This window comes from Lichenostomus cassidix, chromosome 2 (genome assembly GCF_008360975.1).
Source record: "Lichenostomus cassidix isolate B80296 chromosome 2, HeHo_3.0, whole genome shotgun sequence".
Classification (NCBI taxonomy): domain Eukaryota; kingdom Metazoa; phylum Chordata; class Aves; order Passeriformes; family Meliphagidae; genus Lichenostomus; species Lichenostomus cassidix.
In genome coordinates, this window is record NC_139482.1 from 133,818,004 (window position 1) to 133,828,132 (window position 10,129).

Genomic DNA, 10,129 nt, shown 5'->3' on the forward strand with positions numbered 1-10,129 from the left:
CTGTGCCAGAAGGAATGCCTAGTATATCTATTTGCAATAAGACTACTAGAGACAACATGACAAAAGGCAAGAATTTACACATTAAAGTTCCCAGAAGAAGTGATGAAAAATTATAGGTATACACTTATGTTATGTCTGATTAAAGAAGCAGATGTCATGCATGCACAAAGCACAATCAGGTTTGTCTTGCAACATACACTCATGGAAGGACAGAAATGTGCCTGGGATGGGGAGAACAAAAGTCCAAGATTTTTTCCAGAATACATGAAAATTCTTGCTTCATGTACATTCTGGGAAGGACAAAAGCAAATAAGCTTCTGTAAAATATTTTTTCAGCAATACAATTGTGGAATCATTCACACAAAAGTAATGCATGTACAATACACAAGGTTTCATCTTGCTACCAGATCTTTTTTTCTAAGCCAACAGCTCAATTTGAGGAGAACAACAGATTGACAGCAGGTACATTGGTATAAAACATGAGAATGGATTTAAGACACCACACTTAGATTTCCATGTAACTTAACACCAAACACACCAAAGATCAAAATGCATGTATGTGTGCACACAGTCATGCACTGGAGTGAGGTGTCTAAGGGAGAGGAATTCTGCAGCCTTCTTAGAGAGTTTTTCCTCAGCCACTTTTTACTCATAGATCTTCTACACAGGTTTTCCAACTGCAACATTTAACATTGATTTTCAGCCTATTTCAACTCCTTTAAGAGAGGAATAGTAACACAAATCATATGATTGACCATGTACTACCATATAACAGACCTTAAAAGTACCTTTGCTAAATACACACCTACTCCACAATGAAACCAGCATAGTTCTCTTAAGACTATTACCCTTGTCTTACTGTTTTCGGTTGGTTGGTTGGTTGGTTTTGGTTTTGTTTTTTTTTTTTGGGGGGGGGTTGTTCGGTTGGTTTTGGTCTTTTCTTTTCTTTTTTTTTTTCATTTCTGCTCCTAGAAGCTAGTCAAGAAAGTAAAAGAAATTTCTTTAAATCATGTAGTTCCAGGGCCTCCAGGGCCTGGAACACTGATTTTCTATATGATCCCCTCTGAGTAATTACAGCATTTTCTTAAATTTTTTTGGTCGGTTGGTTTGGTTTAAATCTAAAAGTAAACCATTTATACAGTGTAACTTGAGCATCTTTCCAGCTGAATCCCCGTACTTGTCTTGCTTTGACCATCTGCACCATATACCTGTTCAATATCGAGTGTAACCAACTGTAAAGTCTTGTTTAGACAAGAAAGTGGTGCTAGCTTGATTCACATCAGTTTTAAACAGGTATAATTAAACTGGTGCAAGTTCCCGATTAGAATTCTTATCCCAGTTGAGTAGGGCTTACACTGTTTTAGATTAACCTGATTCCTAACTAAGACAATGAAAAGTGAACCTTGATCTTTGTGCAGAAATATTAATGAGAATTCAGTGCAAATGTGAAACAATTTATGGCATTTCTAAGTTACCTTTCCAAGTGAACATTCACCACCCTGGTGTTTCATGACACCATCTAAAATATGCACATATGGTTAGAAAAAACTAACCTTGTATTAATGTACAGCTTGTTTCATAAGAAAATTTTTTTCTATGAAATATGAGACTATTTCAATTTCCCTTTCCTGATCAAACTTCAACCCCTTAACAAGAGAGGAAATTCTTATGCTACTGGGGAGACTTTTACACCAGAACTGTTTATTCAAGACACTTGAGCTCCTGGTGTTAAAGATGAGTTCACAGCACAGTTAAACCATGATACTGTTTGTAGAAGGTCCTCATTTACTAGCTCTTCATTGTCTGCAATTGTTGCAAGTACAGAGGGTAAGACTGAACTAAGCTGAACTGTAAACTGAGATGAATACAAGTAGACTGTTAAGTACCTTCACCTTTCAGATTTTGTTTGTGACAGGTCACACAATTGAGCCCAGTTTTGATGATAAGTTTATTCAACATTTTTTGTAAGGTTAGCTCTGAAAAACCAGGTATTGCTTACTGGTGTCCATGAAAATCCATACAAGACTCAGTCCTTTGCATTTCAGATGAATACAGGTTGGAGCAACAGCTGCTTGATAGGTCTTAAGAACCCTGCAAGAAGCAGGACTATTCTCACTGTGAGCAGGACACAAATAACCTGTTAACCCAACTGCAACCTGCAAGATAGTCTTAGTTTTATAGATGTATATTCATTGTATTTATTGGTTTTTATGAAGTACCTTAGTTACTCCTCATACTAAAAGCAATTTCCTTCCAAAAGATTTTAATCTCACAGTCTTCTGTAAATGTTGGAAACATTATTATAATGCATAAACTGTTAAGAACACAAAATATCTGCCACCAGAAAGACTCCAAAAGCAACACAAAAAATAACATATTAAGCCTCCTAACAGCCTTGTGAAATTGAGTAGTAGTGCTATATCTGTATTAGAAAAGGGAAACAGGAATACTTAAAGTTTACAATTTCCTAGCAGTCACAAGTGAAGTCCATATGACAGACAGGGACAGAAGTAAAGCTTAAATCCATCACACTTAACTGAGGCATTAAAATCAGGAAGGGAGCTGCTCATGATTTTCCTGAGGTCAGTGAAGAGAAACAGGGATTTCCACAGGACAGTTCAGACAGCTGAGCCTTCCTCTGGGCTTGCTACTGTCTCATGTCAGCACTAAGAGATTGCCCACATCAAAGAAAAAACTATTTTGGGTAACTGGCATTCTCCTGGAGAAGCTGGCATCCAATGACTTGGACAGCTGCACTCTTTGCTGGGTCAAAAACTAGCTCTGTAAGACTGGGCCCAGGGTGTGATAGTGAATGGTGCTACTTCCAGCTGGTGGCCACTCACTCATGCGCTCCCCAAGGCTCAATACTGGGGCCAGTCCTATTTAATAACTTTATCAGTGAACTGGATGAGGGGATCAAGTGCATCCTCAGTAAGTTCACAGACTGCACTAAGTTGAGTGGGAGCATTGATCTGCTGGAGGGTAGGAGGGCTCTGCAGAAGGATCTGAACAGGCTGGATCAGTGGGCCTAGTCTAACACTATGAGGTTCAACAAGACCAAGTGCTGGGCCCTGTCCTTGGGTCACAACAACCCCCTGCAGCACTACAGCCTGGGGACAGAGTGGCTGGAAAGTTGCCCAAAGGAAAACGACCTGGTGACAGCAGCTGAACATGAGCCAGCATGTGCCCAGGTGGTCAAGAAGGCCAATGGCATCCTGGCTTGTGTTCACAACTAGTGTGGCCAGCAGGACCAAGGACGTGATTGTCTTCCTGTACTGGGCACTGGTGAGGCCACACCTTGAGTGCTGTGTTCAGTTTCAGGCCCCTCACTACCAGAAGGACAGTGAGGGGCTGGAGGAGGTCCAGCGAAGGGAAACAAAGCTGGTGAAGGGTCTAAAGTGTAAGTTGTATGAGGAGCAGCTGAAGTAGCTGGGGTTGTTCAGCCTGGAGAAAAGGAGGCTGAAGGGGGACCTTATCACTCTCTACAACGACCTGAAAGGAGGTTGTGATGAAGAGGGGATTGGCCTCTTCTCCTGAGTAACAAGTGACAGGACAGGAGGAAATGGCCTTAAGCTGTGCCAGGGGAGGTTCATGTTGGACATCAGGAAAAAGTCTTCACTGAAAGGGTGGTTAAGTATGGGAACAGACTGCCCAGGCAGTTAGTGGAGCCACTGTCCATAAAGGTGTTCAAGAAATGTAGCACTTAGTGCAATGATTTGACATGGTGATGTTTGCTCAAAGGTTGGATTCTATGATCTTGGAGGTCTTTTTCAACCTTAATGATCCTGTGATTCTATAATTCTAAGTTTGGGTGGAATGATGCAGGCCTAACATACCAAACCTTATTACTTTTCCCACATCAGCTGCCTTTTTCTTTTTTTCTAGGGCACACGGGACTGTGAAGTAGGTTGCTTCCAAACCACATAATGGAATGGGAACTATGAGTTCTCAGCACCCTCAAAATTACATGCCATTTACTGTGTATCAGTTTCATTTAGAAAAGCTCTCAGTGCTCCAAATGAGATCTCCCACTGGGCATCTTGGTTGGACAATTTTGATGACTAATAAATGTAATATTTTATTGTAACCAGAAAGTTCCTAATTATGGCTGTCATCACTGCAAATAAACACATTCAGGCCCTACTGAACATTATGATAAAGCCTTCCCTCCAAGCATGGGAAATATTTTTAAGTAATTTGCTACCAAATGTGGCAACATGTGAAACTGTCCTTCAGTCTAATTCCCTGATTCTTCTGCTTCTTAAAAAAAACTAATTGACAAATAAATTATTCCCCAATAATGTAAAGCTTTCAGGCATTTCCACATTTGAAGCCTTGCCTCTTTCTCGTGGATACATCAGAAAATGCCAAGGACTTGAGCAATTTGACTAATACATCTTTGAAAAGCAGGCATATTTTTGGCCAATAGCTTTTTGAGGGTATATAAGCAATTTTGGATTTACACTCAAACATGAATATCCTTGGAGCCAATTTCCATGAAGTTATTTTTACTCTTTAAATTTGGCTTTTATACATATATTATTGCTCATTGAGTAGTACACTAAGACATCCAACTACTTTGTATTCCATGCTTTGTTTCACAAGATGTGTGTGGGAACTGCACTTCAAATATCACTAGAATGAGGCTCTGCTTTGGATATGAGAATTCATTGACTCCAAAGCAGAAAGGAGCACCCAGAATAGTAAACAGCTTCTGTGTCTAGAAAATAAATACAGGTTTGAGCTGGATGCTAAATAGGAGGCTAGTGCCCAGTTTGGATGAAATTTTCCCACTGTTTCCTTTCCCGGTCTACCTTGAAAAAGGAAAGATTTACTGGAAAGCCATTTTTTGCACAGCTGTGTTAGTAAAGCCCATACATGCAGAATAGCAGGAGCTCATCATGTATCTCCTGGTTGCACTCAACGTCCAAATATCATGTGAACTTTTAGGTCACGTATTACATTGCAAAATTCCCAGTGAGACAGAATTACAAATAAAATGCAAATTTTTCAAAACCATCGTAAGAATAAACTTTAGACTTTCAAATGGTTACAGATATCCCAGAAAAATTGCTCATAATTTCTTTCTTTAATGACTGAACCCAGACCATAATTTCAGGCTTCTTTAGTTGTAGCTGGTAATAACACAGGAACTTTGAAGGGAAAGGAAGTGAGTTGAATCTTCTTTTTTTTTTTTTTGTTTTTTTGTTTTTTTGTTTAAGTGTATCTACCTTGTAACACTTGTATGCATTAGCTTCTAATAGTATACTATTGTTAAGTAGTATTTTTAAACTTTTATGGTATTCTGCTTAGATAATGAGCAAAAAGAAAAGAAAGAGTGGATCATGTAAAACTCACTTATCACTGTTATAACAATTGTTACTAGCATTTAGACTGCAGGAAAAGTATATGGAACGCTCATTTATACAGCTATTCTGAATGTGTACTGAGTCCATCAATACTGTCAGTTCTGCAAGCCAACAGCAACTTCCTAAGCAAGACATGATGATAACATTTCATGTAACTCCTCTTTGGCAATACTTAGACACTGCAACTAAATACCAAACAGTGTCACGTGAGCCAGTCAGTTACTGCAAGAAAGAAAATGTGATGAACTGTTTGTTTTGAACTATCAGTATAAACATATTGCAGAAATGAAACCCAAGCTTAAACAATGGGGAAAGTTATCCGGTATTAAAATAAACAGTTCTAGGAAAATCTCTAAAAATGTTTACCAAGTCATCTTCTTCCGCGTAGTTTCTATGCAGAGCATTTTGCCATGTCCCTGGTTTGTCAACCAACCCTAGTTACACTGATTATAGATATGCAAATTATAAAGGACAAGGCTGGGCCTTAATTGCCTGTAATTGGCTCCCCAAGCAAGGGCATTTTTAACTACAATCAAGATTGTAGATCATCAAAGAAGCAATTCTGAGTTAAAGAATAAATTTTTTTTGTTTTTTTTTTTACAGAAAACTATACTTGTTTTGCTTCTGGAAATCTGATAGTTTAGATATTGAAGAATAACAATTTTAAAGTAAAATCCTACAGATTTAAGCAAGCCATGATTCTTACAAAATTTTGTAAGTATTTTTTTTAAATATCACAGGGGAGCATTTGTGCTGAGAAAATAATTCACCTTGCCAAATATTGGCCACGTAAATTCTTACTGAAAGTTATATATTTTACCTGAAGTAATAAACATAGCTCCTTTATGTAAGTCAGACTATTTCTAAAATTCTTAGACATTATTTCTGATTACAAGTATTCTCTCCCAGTAAAAGACCTACAACTGTTAATTATTCTTTAGTTCATTCACAGCAGGTGCATTGTAAAACGCTGTTTAGTGTAGAAAGTTTAGGGGGAAAAATAAATGCAGAATATAAAACTGAGATGTGAGATATCTACGTAATATATTCATTACACTTGAGCATTACGCATGTTTTGAAAGGAAATGAGTTATGGCTGAAATGCTTTGTAGTGGCAACAGCAACAAAGCAAATTCAGCATTCAGAGATGCTATAAAGGAGCTGCATCAGCCTCATTTGTTCAGAGTGAGACATGGTCCTTCACACAGAGAAACAGGTCCTTTCATTCCAAGGAAAACTGACACATGGGGATACATGCATAATCCCAGTTTTATGCAAACCCCTGGGAGCAGGGGGCTGGGGGCTGGGAGGGAAAGGAGGAGGGGGATAGTTCTGCCTTTAGCCAGTTTTACAATCATTACAGAAGAAAACAGTCCTCAAATATAAACCCTTTTCACTGGGCTTCCTACCTGTTTAATCACTTTCCTCCAAAGTGTGAGAGGACTAACCCTCAGACATTCACACTCCAGAGACTCATATTTCCTCATGTTCAGTGAAACAGTGATCTTAGTTCAGTCTCTAGTGGACAAACACAGAATAAGTTAAGTCTTAGAAACATGATTCAGCAGGCAACTTCCTCAAGTAAAATCATGTGTGCATAAAGACAGAAAACAACTTTTCTGGTTTTAATGCTTGTCTCAGTCTCCCAAGGCACAGTAAGATATTTTCTCTTCCTTTACATTAGAAATCCCCTAATTTCCAGGTTTACATTCCCCAAGGCAGATCAAGACATTAAAAACTGAGGGAAGTAGTCTAAAACTGAAATGTTTGGTTATGTTTTCTGCACAGAATCTTCTCTCTCTTGCTATAGTCAGATATGCAAGAGAAAAATAATTTACCAAAAAATAAGGAAATCCTATATAAAATCTAGATCTATTATCTTAAGTAGTAGATTTAGGGGGGTGGGGGTGGCTGTACATGCTTTTTAACATACTTCTGTCTTATATACTGTCTGGATGAAACAAAACTTGTAAATAGATAGGTTAGCAGCAACTATGCTAATATGAAGTTTCAGCCAACCTAGCAGAGTCTTCATTAGAGTTTTATTGATGTTCATTCTTAGCATGAACTTGTGTTGGAGTTAAATCATGTATCTCTCAAATGGGTACATACAGCAGTTTTCTTGTACCATAATACATGACAAGTTGCATCACTCAATTGTGCAATTTTCTAAGTTTTGCCAGGTCAAAATGCCAGCATGTGAATGGGAATTTCACAAATAGCTGTACACAGACTGTTTATTTATTTTAACTGGTCAGCCACCCCAAAACATTTTCTTTACCAAGGCATGGACACTATCCATGCAAGGCATGTAATTTTTCACAAGTGAGTAATCATGCTAAGGTGAATGGGACTGCTCATAGGAGTATAATTATTCACCTATTTAAGTCTTTTCATACCCTGACTTCATAAAAGTAATTACTTTTATTCACTTACACCTTGAAACCCATTTTCACCTTTCTAGGAAAGAATGCACATATACAAACACAAATTGAAGCAGGCTGTTTCAAGATCAGTGTATTCAACATGGTTAAAAAAGTTTATTGTGAAGTTTTAGAACTGTGATTGCCCATATATTTTGCTGTTTCTTTCCAGCAATTATCTGGGTAGAATAGAATTACAGGATCTGTTTATGAAGGAACAGTGATATTCCTAACCCAGTGCCTTTAAATGCTGATTTTTTTAAATGCTCCCTTTTGCTGTCAGAGTAGCAGGTATCCTGCATGACATCTGAGCTCAATCTATGAAGTGTAAATACAGCTTATAAGAATACTTAGTAAATTCTATCAGTGGAGTCTCTGGAGGATTTTTGTGTTCTCCAACTCACTCACATCCACAGTTTCTTGAAAAGAAGGCTTAAGAAGTTGCATCTTTCAGTAAAGTGAAGAAAATTCTGCTCCCAAGAGCAATGTCACTAGGAAGGGTGCACTCTGGCTAAAACATTTCTCTGCTATACAGCCAACAGCTGTATCAGTCCTTATTACTTCTATTCTCATAGAAACTAATGAAAACTTTGAACAGCATAAACATCCCCCAAAAAGACCATTTAATGAGGGAAAAAAAAAAAAAAAGAAAGAAACACTTACTTTTTGCAGCCATTGAGTGTAATTTTCCATCACATGTTCCAGATGTTGCAGCTTCTGGGAAGAGAAATCCTGTTCCACGTGAGGAGCATCTCTCTGAAGAGCATTTGTGTTGTACTGGTCTGTCGTGCTTTCACGACAGTTCCCATCCTGTTCTGGCAGAATGAAAGTATAGGTGCACTGCCCATGCTGAACTCGGTTAAATCTTCTCCCACTGCCTTCTGGACCCCGACGCTGGTTAGTACAGCCTACAAGAGCAAGAATCGCTGCCAGGAAAGCAAAGGAAAAGAAAACTGACATGTTATTATTACTTTCCTTTCCTGCTTTAAGAAAAACTTTTTCTTCCTCTTTCTTTAAATTTGTTCTTAATTTCCCTTAAAGTCTTTGGAGAAAGGACTGAAGCAGCACACTTTAAAAATCAAGCTTGGATAAACTGTTATTTTCTTTTAATTTTACTGTGAGGATAGCTTCCTTAGTTAAAATTGGGAATATTTATTGCATAGTAGTTAAGATTTATTGTTTCCTCTCTGTTACAGTCCAGCATGTAGCCTGCTTTAGTCAGCTGCATATGCATATCCCAGTCTCTTTCCCCTACACTATCTGCTGCAGAACTGCTATTTTCTCTCAGGCTTCAGTGAGTTTTATTAAGGTTGCACTTTCAAGCCAAGCTGGAAGCAAGCAGCCTTTCACAAGATGACTTGACAGGAATGCGTGTATGAGTGCGCCCCTATGCTAAGGATGGCTGATGGCTCAGTACGGAGGGATCATCTTACAAACTGGCTGGATGCATGACCTCAATCATGCATGTCTGCCCAGCCCCGGCTGCATGCAACTGCTGGGGGCTTCTGACGAATTCACGTAAGTTTAATAACTCAGTCCACCTTAATACACTTCATATGTTCGCACTGACCTATTAAAATGTAGATAAAGTGTAGAAGTTTGTTGTAATCCCTCTGTAAATATACAAAGCACTGAAATTAAAAATATTTTCAGTTCTGCTCTGCTCTGTATGTATTAAAGAATTCTAGGTCGGGCAAATGACACTTACAGGAAAGAAAAAGTTAAGTTTAACCCTCACTAGGTTTAGCTAATTTTTTTAAACAATTGCGTTCAACAGTTTTCAGAGAGTGTTTTATATTATATATTAAAATTAGAGTTTCCAAATAGTAATCAGGAAAGGCAGCTCAGGAGGATAACAATTTTCTGTTTGGTGTCCAAACTAAGGTAACTAAAAACCAGTGAGAGATGGTGGCTAAACTAGTGCAGATTATCTTCTGTACTACTGCATAGTAATCACATGTATAACACCAATTTGCAAGTCTGTATGGGCTATACAGACACCCCTCGTTATATGTGGAAGCTTTCTCTGGGGCAACTTCCTCAGAATAAGATTGCGCTATCTGCTTAAGAAACGGTCTTAAATAATGCCTTTGGTATTTCCTAGGGACAGATAAATAATGCACAGATTATAAACAGGGTTGGAATATTCATGATATTCAGAGGAATTTGGATCTGAGTTCCTGCACTAATATTTGTTGTTGTTAAACAAGTATCAGCCAACACTTATGTAGAGCATTTTGCACAGTATTTCCCATGAAGTAAGTAGTCTTCTAAACAGCAGTAGTGCATCATTTAAAAAACCATCAAGGAGACCGACTTGCAAAAATACTGAGTGCA

General features: G+C 38.2%; 1 protein-coding gene across 1 annotated transcript in view; it reads right to left on the minus strand.

Moving 5' to 3' along the window:
* The window catches only part of ANGPT1 (angiopoietin 1), a 154,304-nt gene extending 145,126 nt beyond the window's left edge, over window positions 1-9,178 (minus strand). Inside the window, exon 1 of the mRNA XM_085053408.1 lies at window positions 8,456-9,178. Coding sequence (XP_084909534.1) covers window positions 8,456-8,752 — 297 coding nt within the window. The 5' untranslated portion in view covers window positions 8,753-9,178. The remainder of the gene's footprint in view (window positions 1-8,455) is intronic.
* Window positions 9,179-10,129: the final 951 nt, after the last annotated feature.